This window comes from Mauremys reevesii, linkage group 1 (genome assembly GCF_016161935.1).
Source record: "Mauremys reevesii isolate NIE-2019 linkage group 1, ASM1616193v1, whole genome shotgun sequence".
NCBI classification, from domain to species: domain Eukaryota; kingdom Metazoa; phylum Chordata; order Testudines; family Geoemydidae; genus Mauremys; species Mauremys reevesii.
The window spans coordinates 82,629,541-82,650,412 of record NC_052623.1 but is presented as its reverse complement, the minus strand read 5'-3'; the positions used below and the strand labels follow the sequence as shown (position 1 = coordinate 82,650,412).

Sequence of the window (20,872 nt, the reverse complement as noted above, 5' to 3'; positions counted from 1 at the left end):
CTAATATTCCTAATATTTATATTAACCATGCACAAAACAGTACCTAATCGATAAGACTCAGAGGGGGGGAATATAATAAAATATATATACACACTATGAATAAGATATTGTTAAGAAGATTGTAGAAAATAGAAATAAGAAGTATAGGGTTAAAAGAGGAGATTGAATCTAACCTATAAAACAAATTGAAGGTATCAAAATCGTTGCATTACTGTACAATGAGTAGTTTGGTGGCTCCATATGACAGTGGTTAGAGTTTTGTAAGTAACGTAAATTATAATGAAATAAATTTAATAAATAGTTTATATAACCATTCATTGTTGCAGTTGAATGTTTAGTGTGCACTACAGTACTTTTAAACATTACTCTAAATGAGAGCATCAGAGGGGTAGAAAAAATGCTTTTGTTTTCAGGGGCCAAATTTTTACTATGTGTGAAGTTTTGTTGAAAAGGAGCATATTTTCAGACTTGGAAGCACACTTCAGTTCACCCTGCAGGAAAAACCAGTGGATGCCTATATCTGTCTGTAATCCTCGGAGCACAGAAAGAAAAAGGGTCTTTCATCTTTGGAGCAATATTCATGGTATGCCCACAGGCCAACTCCATTAGTGCTGAGTTCACAAACCAGCAAAAACACTACATCCTCACGGGCAGAACTTTTTCAGAAACAAACTAGAATAAATCAGCATGTATGGTGGGGCCACGTTTTCTTCACTCTGGGCTGTCCCTTTGGTGAAGTCATGAGAGTAGAACAGCTGCGAGTTCCAGTTATGGCTGAGCCACAGCAGGAGGGAGACAGAGAACCATAGCGAGAGGAGGACAGGGCCTCCAGTCCTGTCATGCCGAGTTAGTCTGCTCTGGAGGTGTCACTCACCCCTGGACCCGAAGGCTAAGATTTAAAAAACAAAAAACTGAAAATTAGGATTTTAAATCTATATTTAGATAGTTAAGTACGTGGCCTGATTTTCATAAATGCTAAGCACCCATAAGCAGCTATGTCTCTGAGGCCCTTGTATCACTTTGAACTAGGAAGGTATTCCAGAGACCCAAGGATTCTCTTCAACTGCATATTCTCAGTTTCTGTAATTTATAATCCTAAATGCAGGCATATTATGTCAGAATGTTCTGCTTGTATTTCATGTGTGTGCACTTTTGTGCACATACAAGGGAGAATTTGGCCAAGAAGGTGTACATTTTTCAAAAATTACTAATTCTCGTTGTTAAATTCATGTGTCATTCCTTCTATGTAGCACCCAGAAACATGCTATAATATAGTAATACATTTCTCATTTTATAATTGTTTCCTTTTGTTAACACTGAGAAGATTTAAAACCATTTCCTTTCCTCTAAAAAGCAGCACAATGTTTAATAGTTGAATCCCCACATGCTCACTCACCAGCATGAGATCTGTGATATCTGTCTGTCTACATATATATATTTTGTTGTGTGAGAGAGAAGGTAGAAACACTGGTAGAAAAGACCTTGTTGAGGAAAAGCTACGTTAAAGAGATGGGTTTTACATTTGGTTCTGAATGTGATGAGGCCTTTGACTATATAGTGAATTCCACAGTGTAGGTCCAACTCCTATGAATCGTATTTCCAACCAGCTAAGTTCTGCCTATTTAAAAAGAAAACTGAAGACCAAATACAGAAAGTAGCTACTGTAAGATTAAGCCTGTCCTTAATAGTCTGAGGTTGTCTGTTGCTGCATGGACCAAAAGCAGAAGTGTTTTTCAGTGTATGCAAATAGTGGGAAGCAAAACACATGGGAATTAAAATAGGTACCTTGGCCGCAAAGAAAAGATAATATTGCACTAGCTGTGCTGTTCTAATGCCTGTTGTAATGAGAGCCAAAGAGCATGGGCCATTCTAGAGGACTAGAAGGCCATCTGCTGGTTGAGTCTAAATTTTCATTATATTGCAAAGGTCTTTTTTTGCCTCTAGTGTAAGAGATAAATGTTCAGCCTTCTGGACATGGATTTTAGCCATGCACGTCACTTTGTGGCTGAAGGTTTATAGACTACTCAAAACATTTAAGTCTAAACAATGTTTGATTATGTTTGTTTTACCTTAAGTTTCATTAAGCAATAATGAATATAGTTATTGTTGCTGCTTATCTGAGAAGAGCAGCTCTTCCCTGTGATAACTTTTACACAAGTTACACAGCTGTTAATATAATTAATTAAAATTAAGCAAGTGTCAAATTGACATTAAGAGCCAAACTCTGCTCTTAAACAGGGTTGAATATGGAGTAACTCTGTTGGGTTCACACTGGGCAGTCTCACTGCCCAAGTTGGCTCGGCTGGGCTCCTCCCGAATTCATCTGTGGTGGGTTGTATGTGCCCATCCTGGTGTGGAAAAGGAAGGTGTTAAATCCCTTCACTGGGTAGAAAGGAGGAAGATGACACTTAAAGACTGACTGAGCTGCCAGACCTGGAGCGACACACTCACAGCTGTGCCTTCTAGCAGCCTAACAAGTCACAGCTACCAGTTTTAATCTCCAGGTCTGGCAGCTCAGGTAAGGATCACTTTTCTCCTTGTTGCCTGGGAAAGGGGTTTAACCCCTTCCTGGTTCACACATACTCCCCATTCTAAGCCATCACAGCTACCAAGCAAACTGTTGTACTGATGCGTCTGTTTTGGGGAAGGGAGTCATGACTGGCACATTTTTAGAATATGGCACAGTTCTCAAACGTCAGAAAAAAAGTCATTTTACGTGACTATAAAATCTTAGTTTTTTAAAAAATTGAATCTGTTCTATAGAAAAAAAATATCTCTTACATGAATACCCAGTTGGCTTCCTTCTCCAACAGGGCTTCCTTAGATGATGTGTTACCCCTAAACTATGCTTTCCCTGGAGCATCAGAGCTGAGCAGAGCCAGGCTGTGAGACCTTTATGGCCCTAAAAAGAGGTTTTGAGTAGGTTACTTTGTAATTTCTTCATTTGCTGGTTAGTGGGATGTTGTAAACAACTTGCTCAAGTAAACAGAATGTTGTGTTGTCCATTCACCTCTAAGAGTCTGATTCAAAGCACATTTACAGCTGAATTTAAGATTAATACAGGAATGGCTTCTATCAGAGGAGCCTCAGTAATGTGACTTCGACTGTTACTTTGGTACCTCCATATTTTGGGTCTTATGGTGAACAATGTTCATTACTCTGAGGTTCTTCTTATAGTAAATTGAGCCAATTCCTGCCATAGCACTGCAGGATCTGCCTCTATATGAATTGTAATAACTTATACCACCAAGTAAGTGAAGGACAGAGGAAGGTCACCTCCCATTGGGAGGTTAGTTCATAGCTGTATTATATGGCTTTTGGGTTGGTTAGTGGATTATTTAGTCCATGTTGCTGAAATAAATAGAATGGTTTGGATTGATACTTGTGATTCATGCTTAGCATTATTTTGACACCCCCACCTCAGTGTGCTCAACAGGCTAACAATATTTATTATTTATGTGTGATTCCGTATTAACACAAAAAGGCAAGGCACCGTGACTGCATCACTTCTCAACTGCTGTTTCTAGCTTTGGATGTGTGGGCCTGATTCTTAGCCCATTAAAGCTACTGAGTATTTCAGTGAGGTACCAGGATCAGGTCCTCTGCCACAGTTGCAATACTGTTTCACTTTCTTTCTCCCCTATATGAATTTTGCTATAAACACAGGGCAGCTTGTAGCAGTGAGGTCACTAGTCTGCACGTGACGTAACAAATAACTTAATGGTACCTGCTGATTATGCTTGCCACTCATTTTTCTCACTGTTAGACATCACAGCTGTATAATGGGCTTGATCTTCCTTCCATCGACCAGACATTTAAACAAGATGTACTATCTGCAACTTGAATGCTTCATTCAAGATCAAGATTTTCTGGTCTTGTGGCTTTTGCTCAGAGTATCTTCTGTACGTACAATGTTTAGGGTTTAGGAGTTTGTGTTTGATTGGGTTTGTTTTTGTTTTTTACACATTCAGCTTTTATCTTCGCTGGTGGGAATTTTTTTTAAATAGTTTCTGGAGTAGTATGATTTATCTCCATGAATCACATAGCCCAACTCTCTAATCTGCTGCAGATACCAAAATGCAATTCCTAAACCGTTTGCTTGTCAGCTAGATTTGTTTCTTTTCATGTCACATAATCTAGTAACTGATTAACGGTATTCTCCTAGGAATTCTTTTCTAGTTACTTGGTTTTGATTTCAAGGACTTTGTCCATTTTCACAAACTCTATGGCTACAGGTCACATACACACTGGGAAACTCTAAATTATGATAATGCTTAAAAAATAATACTTACACAAAAAGAACTCTATAGTTCAGGCCTCTATGGCTTTAAAACTGGTAAAATCCCAGTTTGGGGCAGCCATAAAAGCATGATCATGAACTGAAAACTTTTATGCGTAGTTTTAACCCAGACTGTTTACAGCCAAATCTCTAAACCCCCTAAAAATGCTTTGTTTTGGAAGTGCTAGTATCACCACAACTGTCAAAATAAAAATTATACTTGTTCTGTATATTGTAACAAGATTTTCAAAAGTTGTGTTAACAGTTCTCTGGTGGAGAGTGACTACAGATCACAACAATTCCTATTTTAGTACTTTAGTTTCCTTAAGGTCCAAAATATTCTTGCTGGTTTCTTTTTATAAATGAATTTGGTTTCCTTTTCTATGACCTGTAATTACATGTCATTAACACACCAAGTTGAATACCAAACTATTGTATTCCGTGATTTCATAAGTTTGTGTGCAAGTTGCACGATATTCCTTTGTCTTAATTTTTTGCTTCTGTTATATTTTGCAGTTCAATTTCACCATTCAGTATTGAGAGCACAAGGCGCCAGAGAAGGTCTGAGTCCCCAGACTCCAGGAAGCGGCGCATCCATAGGTGTGATTTTGAAGGATGCAACAAAGTATACACAAAAAGTTCTCATCTGAAGGCTCACCGGCGGACACACACAGGTACTTTGCTGAGAATATAATAATAATGCTTAGTAGTTATACAGCATTTTATATCCTCAAAACTCTTTACAGAGAGCAACTGTTCCTCATGACAGCATTGTGAGGGGAGATACAGTACCAGTAAGTGAATGTACTAGGTTGAAGTAAGTGAATGTTGTAATTTTACAGACTAGTACACTCAGAAACAGGTTGTTCAAGTGGCCAGAGACAGAAACAGAGGGGAAGTGTCGACTGTTGAATAGGAGTCAAGAGACCTGGTTTCTGTTCCCAGCTCTGCCAGTGGGCAAGCAACTCTGCCTTTGTTTCCCTTCAGCCCTTTGGGGTTTTTTTGTCTCTTCAGATTATAGGCTCTTTGGGAGTAGGGAGTGTCTCTTATTCTGTGTTTGTACCGTGAGGCGTCAATGTCAGTCGAGGGTTGTAGGCACTATTTTAATACAGATAAAACATAATATAATAACAATAATAATGAAATGACTTTGGAAAGGCCATGGAGGTAGTCAGTGTCAAAACTGAGTGTTGTGATACTAAAGAACTCGGGATATAATTTTTTCAGCAACATTTCTAGTGTCTTATAAGTTCAGATCTAAGCATTAAAAGTAAGTTGACTGCCAAAGCGTCTGCTCTTTTCTGTTTAATCTCTCAATGTGTCTAGGGTCTTATATGCTGCCCATCATCGTGATATCTAAGTATCTCCCGTATATTAATGAATATGCTCTCACCACACCCATAGGATTTAGCGAAGTAATAGTCCTATCCCAGTTTTACAGATGGGGAACTGAGACACAAGAAGTCTGTTGCAGAACCCAGGACTAGGACCATAGCTTCTAGGTCTCTTCGCCACAAGACAATTCTTATGCTCTAACTGAAAGCATAAACATTACAAAGTTAGTATAACTACTTAAATTAGCAGTAAATACAACTTCTTAGTTAGAACTTAGGCACAGTTCACAGTCCCATGATCAGAGGACTAGACCACGCCCACTTTCAGTACTTATATTTCTTTCAGTTCATCTTGTGACAGATGCAGCTAGTTGGGAAATGGGAAGTTATGATCTAATGATAAGATGACACTGCCTCACACTTTTGTGTGAATTTAGACTTGCTGTATCTGGCACGAGCTATCTCAGCATTTGTATGTGTTGGAAAAGTTTATCCTGGAAAAAAAAGTTAGGCCCCCAAGTTTGAAAATGGCATTAGTGTCTAGAATTACTTTTCAGGAGCGTTTAGGGAGTAATGGAGTCTTTGTACCTATATCAAATGACAACTGCTTTGGGTATCTTGTAGTGATCTTTTTTGTTGGTTTGTTCCTTCTGAAAATATCTCAAAGAAAAGTACCACAAAAAAGCTCACACATGTACACAATTTGACTGCTTTATACTGTCATGCTTCCATCTCTGCTTCTATTTACACAATAAAAATTAAACAGAAAGAAGGTGAGTGTCAAATTTAGGCAACTAGCTGATCAGATAAGAAATTCTGTAATGTGTTGTTAAAACTGAACATGTTTACAAAACACCTTTCTGGTCTCTGTGAGAAGCTCACAGTCTTCCTTAAATACAGCATTGACTGTGAATTTACAGTAGGTATTAATCTCACCTTGCATGTTTATCTGAGTCTTTACCTTTGCCTCAGGCAAGCTGAGTCAATTATTTATGTATGACCCATAGTAATTAGTGTGCAGTATTGGACAGGTATAAATGAATTATGACAGCCAGGCACACAAGGGTGAGCAAGTTCTTTCTGACAAAAGATCACAGAAACTTGGCATTGCATAATTTTAATTTTTCATGGAGTATGCTGTTGCACCATTTGATCTTGCTGCAAATAATTTAGCTGAGCAGAACTGGTGTGAAAGCTCCTTAATATTTACTTGTACACTTGATGTATATTTACAGCAAATGAAATAGATACACAATCATTTTGATATAGTAAACTTTTAAAAATATTTTTATTAAGAAATGTTGACATTAAACAATAGTTCTTTTAAATTTAATTTTTAAAAAAGAACTGTAGACAGTAATATCATATCATCTTTTCCCTGTGTGACCTGGATACTTGAAGATACTATCAGTAGCAAGTACTGTTCACCAATTTTACTTCAAATGCTAGTGTAAACAATGAACTCTCATTTGTGGCTATTGAATCCACTAGGTGGTGAGCTTGAATAACAAATTGTTTTTGCAATTAGAAAACCAGAAAACATTCAAACAGATCTCGCTATTAAATTAGAACATTTCATAAGTCACAAGTACCAGCTATCAATTTTATCTTTTCAGTATCAGGTTTCTGTTGTTATTTTGCCAAATCATCTAAAAAGGTTGGAAAATATCAGGTGTGATGGGAACCTGAGGGGCTTACAGTCAGCATGTGCTCAGATTTATCATCTTCCTTAAGAAGAAGAAGAAACTATGAGAAATCAGATGACCTGTGTTTTCTCAGGCTAGTTTCTGTCTCACTGAACTCACAGTAAACTGCTAATATGTGACTCTTCAAATGAGTAATCTTTATAGATCAGAAGGGTGAAAGCACTCTACTGTAGTCATACCTAAAGTATGCATTCATTGCATTCTGCCTACGTACTTGTATGGTCCTAATCCGTGCAATAACTGAGTGTCATCATTCATACCCACTGTGGAATTTAATCACATAAAGTTGTGGAGGGTGCTTAATTGGGTAGTGATGGTAGTGGTATTTTATTAGAACCTCCTAAAGAGGCAAATATCTGGAGTTATAAAGTAACTTGGTATGGGGAATTTTAAAAATGTTTTAATAGGTCCTACAGAATTAAGTTTTCTTTAGTTCTTCAAAGTCTTCCACAGAGTTGGTTAGACATTTCAAAATTAGAAATGTTGATGAAATTTTCCATCAACATTTCAGGAAAATTTTGCTTCATTTTTCAGTCAGCCCTAGTTTTTCTCTGTAACTAGAACTGGGCGCAAATGTCAAATGTTACAAATTTTTTATCAAAAAAAATTGTGTGTGAGGGGGGAATTGTGCAAAATGTTTCACTTTCGTGTTCGTATGTTCTGTAGAAGGATGGAAATTTTGAAATTTCAGAGAAAAGCAGGAAAATATTGCAAAAATGTTCAGAGCGTATCATCCATCTTCACATTTTTTCAAAACAGCTCTAACTATAATCTAGCTCAGGGATGGGCAACCTTTGGCACACGGCCCATCAGGGAAAGCCACTGGTGGGCTGGGATGGTTTGTTTACCTGCAGCACCTGCAGGTTCAGCCAATTGCAGCTCCCACTGGCCGCGGTTCACTGTCCCAGGCCAATGGGGGTTGTAGAAAGTGGCGGCCAGCACATCCCTCAGCCCGCGCCGCTTCCCGCAGCCCCCATTGGCCTGGGACGGTGAACTGTGGCCTGTGGGAGCTGCAATCCGCCGGATGCTGCAACCTGCAGATGCTGCAAACCATCCCGAAAACCAGACACCTGGTCACCCTATGAGGCACCTCACTACCACTGGCCCTTAGCGCAAGGAAGGCCTGTCTGTGTCTGCTGTGGGTCAGCTCCCTGACTCCACCGGTCCCGGGCAACACGAGCACTCCACTCTAGGCCTGTGCAGGCCCCATTCTCTCTATACAGATTAGCAATAGGCACTCTCCAGACCCTGAACCCTCTGACTGTTGACCTGGAGTGTCCAGCCTCAAGTCTTCTGGACACTGCTTTGCTGCTTACAAAGAAGCAGTACACTCAGCTTACCAGTTTCACATCAGATCACCATTCTGCTTGACACACAGCACTTAGATATGTTTATAATGAAGCAAGTAAAAGTTTATTTAACCAAGTTTAGAGAGACAAGTGAGAGCAAGTAGAAGTATTGAAAACAAATGGTTACATATAAAATAAAATCATAACACAGATTCTAGAACCTAGACTTACTTAACTAGCTGCTTTCCTATTTTATAGAGCTCTGCTTATCCAAAGTTCTTCCAACAGTTTACAGCCAGGCTTGGCTGTGATTCATTCATGAGACATTCATGTCAGCTCGCCTCCTTGATGAAAGATCCTGAGTGTCTTTGCATCGCCAGATATATCAGAACAATCCATTGTCCTTATTCATAAGCAAGACATCCCCCTGCTGGTTCTTTTTTTCCTGAGTACTTCTTTCTTGTAGATTTCAGTCTTTTAATCAGCAGCTGGCTCAGTATGCAAATAAGCATACATTGTGGGGAACATAATAGACAATGTCCAGAGAGGTAGATAAGTGTCTGTTACCCCCTGCTTGAAAGGAACCTGTCCAAGGTATGTCACCTCCTGGTTACCTGCCTTAAGACCATAATTTTCAGTACAGACAAATAAATATGAAATATTATCAGTACATACCTTTCACAATGACTGTGATGAGCAGTAGGCTACTGGCTCCAGGCAGAGATCTCACATACCATCTTTTCATGAATTATTATACATATATCTGACGCAGGGGACCCCTGTAAAATCCTATGCACCCTCTGTGCCCTCTGCCAGTTGTTATCAAGAAGTCACTGGGTCAGAGACACTGTGCTCATCATTTTTGCTGGCTTTTCAGGTAAATCTTATAGTTCTTTGGTGGGGCAATTTTCAGTTTACACTGGTTAATATTTAACTTTACAGACTTTTTATTTTTTAATTTTTCATTAATATAATAGCAATGAGCAATAAGGTCAGATAGGTGTCTGAACTTGGGAGGATGGGGGTGAGGGCATGTCATTGATCAATAGCATCCCTCAGATGTGAAAGTAAATACCTATAGCCTTAGACATAATAAAGGCCATTTTCAGTGTTGGGCTCTTCACAGTGTTATGTGGAGACACTAAACTTTTCAGCTATGCATTTGTGTACCTGAGAAACCGCCAGTATTTCCTGTGACAGAAGTTGTTCCTTTTCAGCTAGTTTGAAATGCCAGCCAAGTAGAGAGAGGGCTAGTGAATACATGGGTGTTTTGTTTAGTCTGTGCTTTTTCAAACTTTGCATTCCTCTCACTCACTGTTGCTCCATATATTATTTTAATATGAAAGGACACCTGTCATCAGTCTTTGTTCAGATTTTCCTTTCAGCATTTCAGAGCAAACTTAAGAAATAGGAGATACCAAAAAAGTTATTTTTGCTCTGTAGGTTTTAAAACTCCATTTACTACCTGGGTTTTGTTTTGTTTTGTTTTGTTTTTGTTGTTGTTGTTTTTTAAGAATTGTTTAATACCTTTTGCCAGCTGTACATTACAGAAATATATTTATTGGCTTGTAATCCCTTCTTTAGACAAATATTAAGAGGAAACATCATCCTTTAGATAATCCGTTTGGATTTCGTTTTAGTTTTGTAGAGTTTTGGCCTAGTGTAAAATTAACACATCTCTTTTCCCACTTAGCTCCAGTCCTGCAGCTCTTCATGTGAATATACCAATGGGTTAAAGGGCTGCAGGCCCATATCCTGGGCTAGAAAACTGGAAATTTAAATAAACAAAACCAATTTATAAATTACTATATTTTAAATAAAATAGGAAGCTATATTTGTCTTGGGTGTCACTTTTATTTTTTAAGAAAGACTTTCTAAAACCTAGTGCCAGATTCAATAAACAGTAGAGCTTACCACTGTGGAAACAAGTGCATATCATGGAAGTCCTCATTTCTAGGCCTATGGTTTTTTCTGCAGGCTGCTGCAGCATGGAAGATAGCCATATTGTTTTATTGAACTGGGCTCTTAGAGCCTGATCCTGTTCCTATTGGAGTCATTGGCTTCAATGTCATAGGATAAGGCCCATAATATTTAAAAATTAGGCATCAGCTAGCTCACGAAATTTACAATGGACTACGGGGAATGACTTCCCAGTTCTACCGCATCCCGGGTAGATAGCACCTACTAGCCACATAGGGTACATCTACACTGCGATAAGACTCACATCACAGCCATGGCTGGCCCAGGTCAGCTGACTTGGACTGTTAGGATTCAGGCTGCTGGCTATGAAATTGCAGTGTAAATATTCAGGTTTGAGCTGGAACTCTGGCTTTGCGACTCCCCCCGCAGGGTCTCACAACCTGGGCTCAGCCCAAGTCTGAACGTCTACACTGCAGCTTTATAGCCCTGCAGCCTGAGCCACGTGAGCCTGAGTCAGCTGACCCAGGTCCGCACTAGGTCTTTTACTGACGTGTAGACATACCCATAGTAGCCTGAGTGTAATGAGATGGATCCTCTTGAGTCCAGTTCTTCATGGGCAGGAGTCCACATCACAAAAAGCTTGTACTTACAATTTTCATCATACAGCCTCTCTGCAGACAATGATTTCATTAATCTGGAGCTGTTTGTGAGCACTAAATTCACCTTAAGCACACACACAGCAAGGGAATAATTATTCTGCACTGTAAGTCTGATACAGTGCCAACATGGAACAGTGCCCACACTTACTCCAAAGCACTTTGTTGGGAATGATGTAGGAAAGTGAGTCTAGTTTTAGCTGTGATTGCTCTTGTCTCTAAGTTATGAAAAATATTTGCAGCAATGCCCCTTGACTTTGTAAATATGAGATGCATAGGGGTTTTGTCTGTGCGTGGCACAAGGGAATACTGATTTTTGTTATGTAGAATAAAATCTTCTCTAATTTATCACTTAATATTTTACTTTCCAGAACTTTAGTACTTATAAATTCTCACAGCCAGATTGTAGTCCAGGATGCACAGCCACGTAGCAGCATAAAGGACAGTAAAACCCCTCCACCCTTACACACACCCATGGGTATGTCTACACTGCAATTAAACACTTGCTGCTGGCACATGTCTGCTGACTCTGGCTCGCTGGGCTTGGGCTACAGGGCCGTTTAATTGTGATGTAGACGTTTGGGCTCCAGCTGGAGCCCAGGCTCTGGGACCCTTCCCCCTCACACAGTGTACATCAGAGATGCCATGGCTGTCATACAAATGATGGCTGGAGACAAGTTCCACACCTCCGATGTACTAGGGGCAGGTCCTGAAAGGATCTGACAAAGCTAATTCTGTAAGTGAAGTCTTTGACAGATATGACAATAGTAACTCTGTGAAAACTGCAGAAAGACAATGACGGACAGGATATAAGGTTGGATGCAAGAAACATTAGATGATTGGTGGATGCCCTGTGTCTCCATGGGAAAAGTTTCTAAATGTGGCATCCAACAAGCAGTCACTAGTAAAATTCCTCTGTGAATATATCATTCAAAATGCACCTGAGAGTGTAGGAGCACACCCAACACAAACACGCCTTGCTGGAGGCTTTTCCAATGGGGAAGTAGCAAAGTCCATCACCAATAGAGGTGCTGAAGAAGCCCAAGACTTGCATAGTACTCAGGAGGAAGTGGATACAAGGATGCTTCTGAATGCTGTATGTGCAGCCTGGCTTTTGGGTCTTTTGGTGTCAAAGAAACCATAGTAATTAGGTCACCTGATAGAGATATTGTGATCCTTGCTGTTCACTACTTTCCAAAAACGGAACACATAGGTAACACGTGGATTGAAACAGGCACCATTACCAGCACAACTGACAAGGGTCACTTTATATCTGTGTGTGCAATTTGTGATGTACTCGCTCGTGACTTCTGCAACACACTTCCTGCTGTACACACATTAACAGGATGTGACTGTATCATCCCTTTTTGATATTGGAAGGAGGGGGAGGGAATGTGTGTTTAATGTTGTCAAAGCAACAGGAGCTTACCCGGTCAGAGATCTTGCCAGATTGGGAGAGAGTGATGGACAAACTGCAATTTCTGCAGCAAGGAAGTTGGTAGCCATGCTGTATGACAAGAGTGAGAAAGAAAAGGAGACCTACAGAGGCCGGAATTGCTTGCGTCTCAGTCTAGCCATCAAAAGGGACAAGTGACTGGCCAAACTCCCCCCATGTGAGGACAGTTGAAGAACATGTCAAAAGAGCATCATGACAAGCAAAGATTTGAATGCCTTTGCACATAGGTATACCAGATATTGTATCACCATTACATTATGGATGGCAAAATGTGGATGATGAACTACTTCCTGTGTTCCTTAAGGGCCCTTAACTTCTACAAGATCGTATTTGTGCCTATACAGTAGGTGTCACAACACAATAAACTGTGTCTGTAGTTGGAACAATCTTCCCTGCACGCACTGTGCATCCAAGGCAATGAAGACTGCGGTAACTCTCGACAGAGATCATAATGATGAACAAGATGATGATAATGTTGACTAGAAATGTCACTGGTGCTGTTACATTTCAATAATATCTGTACAAATTTATTATTAGAGTTTGTTGTGATGCATGGCGGTCACAAAGAAATTCAATTTCATGTTTTGAAATAACACATAGGGTCATTAAAATAACGAATGCAAATATTTCAAAGTAGTCATTTTAATGTGTTAATAGTGTCATTGTTTATCCCCGTTTTTAAGGTAATGGCACCACTTGACAGCTCCACATTGTCCCTTATTTTAAAGTAGATATAATAAGCTTTCAAATGATGTATGATTTGCGTGGGTGTAGAGAGAATACATTTAGTCATTCAAATTGGTGGTGTCTGCCACTGGCCTATTTAATGGGACTGTGAACAACTTGGGACAGCGCCCATCTCATTCTTCTGTGTTTGTACAGCACCTAACACAATGGTGTCCTGGTCCATGACTAGAGTTCCTAGGTGCTACCACAACATATATAATAAGTATTGCAGGTTAACATCTTGAAGAGACTTGCCTGGCAGGGATCGGATCCAGCAAATACTACTGAGAGTATTGCAAGATCAAGCCCTTGTACATTTTACAAGATTGCATTTATTGCCAGGCAGAAGTACCACTTCCATTCTCTGAACACCTTGAATTCTCTAGAAAAGTGTATCTCCTTCTGAAGAACTTTTGAAATCTTTATAACTGTATTTTTACCTTTGATTTAATTATTATCGTCATTCACATTAGTGTTTACTATGTGTTAAGCAACAGCAATGTGATTGGCACTGTGCGGTAGGTAAAAGATAAAGAATCCCTGTCCCAAAGAGTTAAGTCTGTCTATCTTAGAGTATTATACAGGTCCTGTCAACAGAGTGAGTCACAAACCCGAAGAGTTTGTGACAAACCCGAAGAAGTAAAGCAGTGATGGTGCAGGGTTTTAGCTTTGGTTTTATGGTGGAGGGGACACAGTGGATATGATCACAAGCAAGAGCCATGCTAACGGCTAGGGCAGAGTAGTGCAGGTGAGAGCAAGAGCATGGGTGGCAGGTTTGTAGAAATGTAGAAATGTTGGTGCCCAAACTCCACCCCCCCAAAAAACTTCACCCCCACCTGCTCTGGGAGGGAGTTTGGGTGGGGGAGGAAGTCTGGGGTGCAGGTGCTGGGAGGGAGTTTGGGGATGGGAGGGGTGTGGCGGAAGGGGTGCAGGCACTGGGAGGGAGTTTGGGGGTGGGGGGATTGGGGTGGGGCTGAGGATGAGAGTTTTGGGGTGTGGGAGGAGGCTCAGGGCTATAGCAGAGGGTTGGGGTGTGTGGTGGGGCTGGGGATGAGGGGTTCATGATTCAGGAGGGGGCTCAGGGTTGGGGCAGACGGTTAGGGTGCAGGGGGAGGGCTCTGGCTGGGACTGGGGATGGGAAGTTTGGGGTGTGGGAGGGGCTCAGGGCTAGGGCAGAGGGTTGAGGGTGCAGTGGGGGTAAAAGCTCTGACTAGGGGTGTGAGCTCTGGGGTGGGGCAGGGCTGGGGATGAGTTTGGGGTGTAGGCAGGCTGCTCTGGGAGAGGGGCCAGAAAGGACTCCCCCCAGTCCTTTCCCTGCTGGCTGCAGCAAGCTCTGGGGGAGAAACTCCCCCTTTCCTGCCCCCCCCCAGCAGCACACTCACCCCCACCACTGTCACTGCATGTGCTTCTAGGGCCCTTTTCAGGTCCAGGAATCTCCCTCGGCTCCCCCATGGTGGGTGCCGTGGGGTGCTGCGTGCGCCTCCTCCCCTGCTGTTGCCCCTGACTGTAGCCTCACTGGGGGTGGGGGATGGGGCTGCCTCCTTGCCCAGCATGGAGCAGGAGTGGTGACTGCGGGTGGGGGAGGCTGTGATGGTGGAGGATCCCGCCAGAAAAGGGAAGGGTCTGAGGTGGAAGGGCAGGCTCAGAGTCAGTCTGCCCTGGTAGTGAGTTGGGGGGGGGGCACTGCGGCAGCAGTTGCTGCAGGGAGGCAGCATGGAGCTGCATGGAAGAGGCAGGGACGCTCTGCTCCCTCCAGGGCCAGCAAGAGCGGGCCGGGGGAGGCACGGGGGGTGGCAGGTGGGGCCAGGGAGGAGATCCGGCCCCAAACATTGATGGAGCTGGGCCCCGGGCTCTGAATATTGCTGATGCCCGGGCACCACGTGGGTATATAACTCGCCGCCCATGACAAGAGCTATATGTAGAGGGAACATGTAAAGATAAGGAAACATAAAAGTAGTTGACTTTGAATTGAATTATCAGTGACTGAGAATATAAATTATCAGTGACAGAATATAAATAATAGCATTAAGAATTGTCAAAAGCATCATGAAATTCCCTCTGTTCTATTGGATGTAAATTTTATTCTTTTTTTAAATTGGAGAAACTGTTTTATCCCAATTTGCACATGGAGAAACTGATTCCCTTCCCCAAGGTCACACACTGGGTTAGTGTTAGAACGAGGAATAGAACCCCAAATACTAAGTTGTATGCCTCAACCGATTACGCTAGATTATGCTCCGCCTCAGTTCTTATAATTTAGTTTCCCAAACTTGCTTAGCTGATATAAAACTCGACCCTGGTCCAAGAGAGATGCTGTTGTTATGCTGTCTGGAGTGGCTCACAACCATGAGTGCCTACCTCAGGGCAGACTGTCAGAAACAGGGCAGACACCCCAAACTGGTGGTGTGTTCTGTAATTAGATTTCACCAAGCCAGTAACAAATGTGAACTCCCAAATCACTATAACCGTCCTACCATGAAGTCATAGATAGTCCCCTTAGACTCTCCAGTCTATCTTAACACCAGGACAAACCGGACTTCATGATAAATGGTTATTTATTCTAAAATCACACAATGGTGAAGTTGCTTCCAGTCACAGGATACCAGACACTTACCCCAGATCAACTGGTACCCTAGATTTTACACTAAACAAATTTAAAATGCCTGTAGCCAATCCTGTAATAAACTATCTAGTTTTATTGACTAGGAAAAAGAAATAAGAGTTATTTACAGATTAAAGCAAGCAAACATATACACACAAATGAGTTATCATCTATATCCTAAGGGTGACAGAGTTGTTGTGATCCATCAATTCAAAGTGTCTTTCCGGCTGCAGTTTGGTATCTCTGGCCTTGTCACAGAGCTCAAACAGCCAAAAAGAGAGAGAGAGAAAATTTCCCTGTGTCTTTGTTTTGTTTCCTTCATTCAGCTTCCAAGTCCACAGGACAAGCTTCCTTGCAGGTAACATTTCCCGGGTGTGATAGGGCCATTAACCAGTTCTTTGTATTGCAATGTTCCTTGATGGCCTATGTGATTTTGTTAGTCCTTCTGGATTGGAGGAGGAGACATTCCTGTGCCTAGGTTCACAAGTTCAGAGCAAACATTTTCAAAGTTATAAAGCAAAACTTACATATTTTCTTATAGCATGGAATACAGACGTTACAAATTAGATTAATGCATGGAGCAACTTGCAAGCATTTCATAGAGTCTAGACATTAAATACATTCTTATAAGGCCAATACCTATTTTGAGCAAAACTAATGTAAGGTGAACTGGTCTGGGTCTCCAGCTACGAGTTTGTTAGTTCTTAGCTAATGCCTGTAGTCTTGGCAAGAGCTGGCATCAGGCCTGCCAGCGTCACAGCTATATTTGCATATCTTACTAGTACCAAGACATAAAAGTCAAATTCAGTAACTTCACCAAAGACGTATAGTAAGTCAAGAGCTCAGACCAAGTACATAGATTCTAAAGTTGTCTTCTAAAACATTTCCTTAAAATGTATTAAATCTTAGTGCTGCAGTGATATTCTGGGTTTTGTAGAGTGAGTGAGCAAGATCTTTAAGTCTAATTCTGCCATTCACTCTTTCTGGGGCTTTGAGAAAGTCACTTAAGCTCTCTATCTCACTTTCATTATCTGCAAAATAAAGATAATAATACTGACCTCCCAGGACTGTGGTGAAGCCTGATTATTGTAAAGCAATAATCATTTTTTAAAATAGGTTTATAAAGCACTTAAAAGAGGGAAAATGCTTTAAGTGCTGTTGTTTTTCATTAAAAATTCTAAACTATTTGACACTACTGTTTAAAATTAATTTGAATAAAACTTAAAATGACATCTTTTTTTTGCCTTTATACTGCTTCTACAATCTGTTGTCTTCCTCTGGGAGTGCCTAAGGCTGTTAATTATACAATGGCCATTTTATTGCAAAGAGATTCTTGAACTGTTCAAACATTTTGCATTTGTTGGGTTCACTCCCAAACGTAGTCATCTGTTGTCGCCGTCAGTTTGTAACTCCCAACCCAACTGCTGTGTCAGTGTGGTATGGTGGGACTGTACTCTCCCTTTCGGAATTAATTTGATGGTGATATAGGCACTGCCGCCAGATGACACAGGTACTCCACACTGGGCATTTTGTTACGAGTGTATTGTAGCAATAACTTCCTAAACAGTGAGAAGTAATTGTAAGGCTTTTCCATGGATTTTCAATTTGGCCCTGATTCTGCAAACACTTACACGCATGTGTAACTTTACTCACATGAGTAAGCCAGGGGAAATAATCCTGCGCTCGGCACCTTCCCGCCATTTCCAAGAGAAATCTCCCTGCTGTCGTATGTTTGATGCTGTTCTCAGCTGAGGTCTGTGGGCTTGCAGACAGCGCGGGCTGATAAACTGACAGAAGAGCAGATTGAGAACTCTTTTCACTATTTGACACAAATGGCAATGGTGTTATAACAGCAAAGGAATTGGTGGCAGTGATGTGGTCATTTGGTCAAAACCCACCTTGAAGTAGGTGCCCTGATGGCGATGGCACAATTGATGTTCCAGAATTTCTGACCATGAAGGCAAGACAAATGAAGGATTCAGCATATGAAGAAGATATTAGAGAAGCATTCTGTGTGTTTGATAAGGATGTCAGTGATTATATTACCACTGCAAAACTTCATCATGTGATGACAAATTTTGGAGAGAAGCTAGCAGATGAAGTTGATGAGATAATTAAGGAAGCAGATATAGATGATGATGGTCAAGTAAATGGTGAACAACTTGTACAAATGATGACAGCAAAGTGAATACATCATACAGAAGGTGTTAACTTTTGTACAAAATTGTTTAATTGCCTTTTCTTGACTGCCCCTTCCCCTGAGGCCTTGCTCCTGCATCACCTCTTCCCCCCAAGACCCTGCTCCCCGCTTGCTCCATTCTGCCCCCCCCCCCGCAATCACTTGCTCTTATGGCCAGTAAAGGGGCGGGCATGGCCCCCTGGCTTCACCTGTTCCGGCCCCCTGGACTCTATTCCTCCATGTCTTTTTCTCCCTTTACATTACTGTCATTGTTCTGATAAATTTTTGGAAAATTGATCAAATATCAAGTGTTGCACATGGCCTACTCTGGATATTTCAGCCCTTCTGCGCATCTAAAGTTAGATGGAGTTGGTCAAATGAGGGAACATCTGGGTTACCCCAGTTAAAGTAGCTTTTGTTAGGAAAGTTTGCATACTCTTGAAATATGGTGTCTAAACTGTGTGTGGACTATTGACAGTCAACAATATGAAACTTCAAATCTGCACTATTATAAGATAATGTATTATCCAGGTACTTGTACACTATTTGTTTTTTTGTTTTGTTTTGTCTTTTTTGGGGGGGGGTGTTTGTTTTGTTTTGTTGTACTATTGGTCCTGTATTAGAAAACATTTTCTCCTATTGTAACTATGCTTTTCAAACTTTATTGGGCCATTTATTTTCTAAAGACTCTGCTTATGGAACAATTTGCCTCAAATCCTTTTGAAGTTGTATTTTTTTTTAATTTAATTACAGTTACTCACCCTTTACTCCAACAGCACTGCTCCCATCAGCAATGTTACACGTATGCATGTTTGTAGGACTGAGTTCCAGGTTTGTCTGTTTGGTTTTTTTAACTTGCTAGGGGCTAGACCCATAGGCCCTTAGGGTATGGCTACACTTACGGTTTGCAGCGCTGGTAGTTTGCAGCGCTGGTCATCCAGCTGTGTAGGAGCAGCGCTGGTGTGTGGCCACATTTGCAGCATTAGCAGCGCTGCTGGGAGTGATGCATTATGGGCAGCTATCCCAGCATTCAACGTGCTTTTCAAAAGAGGGGGGTGGAGTGGGGTCTAGTGTGACAGGGAGCGGGGGGAGAGAGAGGGGGGATTTTGGGAGCCAACACTGTGTGTTTAGCTTCCTGCCTTGAAAAATCAGAACATGTTTCCAACCCCTTAGTCTTAACTCTTAATTGCAAACAGCCTGCAGCCAACACGACTCCCCGCTGTTTCATTCACTCCCTGCCTGCAATCTCATTTGATTGTTTACAGCCAGGTACAGATGATCACAGCAAACAGGAGCTCTGTTTGTTTTTTAGATAAGCAGCAGTGGCAACGGAGGAGCTCCGGAGCTCCGCACGGAGCTCGTTCACAACAAAACAAAGAGAGGCTGCATAACAAAACAAAGAGAGTAATTTATAAAAGCATTCTGGGATACATCCTTATACCCTGGAGGCCAGTCACAGCGCTGGTGTGTGGCCACACTTGAGGACCAGCGCTGCAGTACCAGCGCTGGAATCCTTATTCCCCATGCTGAGTGAGGTGTATGGCCAGCGCTGCAGCCAGGGAGTTGCAGCGCTGGAAGTGCCCTGCAGGTGTGGCCACTTACTAATTGCAGCGCTGGTGGAGGCTTTCCAGCACTGCAAATCGCCAGTGTAGCCATACCCTTACTCTGTTTTTACTCAGGGAATACTCCCACTGATAGCATAAATATTTCAGGAGATGGCTCTAGATTAGTGGGACTGGGCGAGTGCAGATTCTGCCACTACTTCTGTGATACATTGGTAGTAGACCTACTTCAGTTGCATCATTCTACACAACCGATTATGCTGTCTGGGGAAAATTTAGGCCTCAGTTAAATCTGTGCAACTCGACTCAAGCCAGTTAGGTTATGTGGGTATAAGAGGATAGAATTTGGCCCCCTGTTTTAAAACTCTTCTCTTTCAAATCAGACTTGATTTTCAGGTGTTTTGATCATTTATTTTTTTCTTATCAAAATCAGAATTTTATCATTTGACTATTTCACAAATCGTAAAAGTTAGAGGTGGAAAAAACCTACATGATGCAGCCCATCTCACTGCCAGTGCATTTTCTTCCCTACAGTATATTGTCTAGTGCATGCAGTCTAATTTTTAAAATGTACATTATCATCAGTCTTTCAAAATTATGAATACTGTTTTAAGAAGGGTCCACAGAAAAATGGTGAAAAGGACTAGAAGATTTCCGTGCAACAAGAGATTGAAAAGATTGGGACTGCTTAGTGTAGGAGCCCATGGAGCTCTGGGCTGCGTCTTCAGCTCCTCACGGCACTCCGGGCTGGGGCTTGAGCCCTCCTACCATCTCCATAGCTAGGACTTCAGGCCCCCTGCCGCCCATGGAGCTCTGGGCTTGGAGCTTAGGCCTCCCCTCCCACCAACACCACCACCTTTGGAGCTCCGGGCTGGAGCTTCAGCCCCCTCACAGCTGATGCGTCCCTCCCCACCCAAAAGTATGCGATTAACGTGCTAAAAAATTAACATGTTCATTTTGTTTTCTGTTAATTGCAGGCATTAATTGCAATCAATGGACAGCCCTATAAATAGATAGATAAATATAAAAATTCATATGGATAATTAGAACAGTCACAATTAAAATACATAAAACCTCTTTTTACAGGACATAAGCCACTAACTGCCTGAGGGTAGAAAGAAATTTCCCCAAAGGCAGGTTATTCCATAATTGTCTACAGGGGA

At 41.5% G+C, this 20,872-nt stretch overlaps 1 protein-coding gene and 1 pseudogene across 6 annotated transcripts in view; both read left to right on the top strand.

The window, feature by feature from the left end:
• KLF12 (Kruppel like factor 12) overlaps window positions 1-20,872 on the top strand; it is a 386,124-nt gene that overhangs the window by 316,967 nt on the left and 48,285 nt on the right. For all 6 annotated transcript variants that reach the window (XM_039481408.1, XM_039481399.1, XM_039481360.1 and 3 more), the window contains one exon: window positions 4,796-4,953. In XM_039481408.1, the coding sequence (XP_039337342.1) occupies window positions 4,796-4,953 (158 nt within the window). The remainder of the gene's footprint in view (window positions 1-4,795; window positions 4,954-20,872) is intronic.
• LOC120399419 lies at window positions 12,020-18,156 on the top strand (annotated as a pseudogene).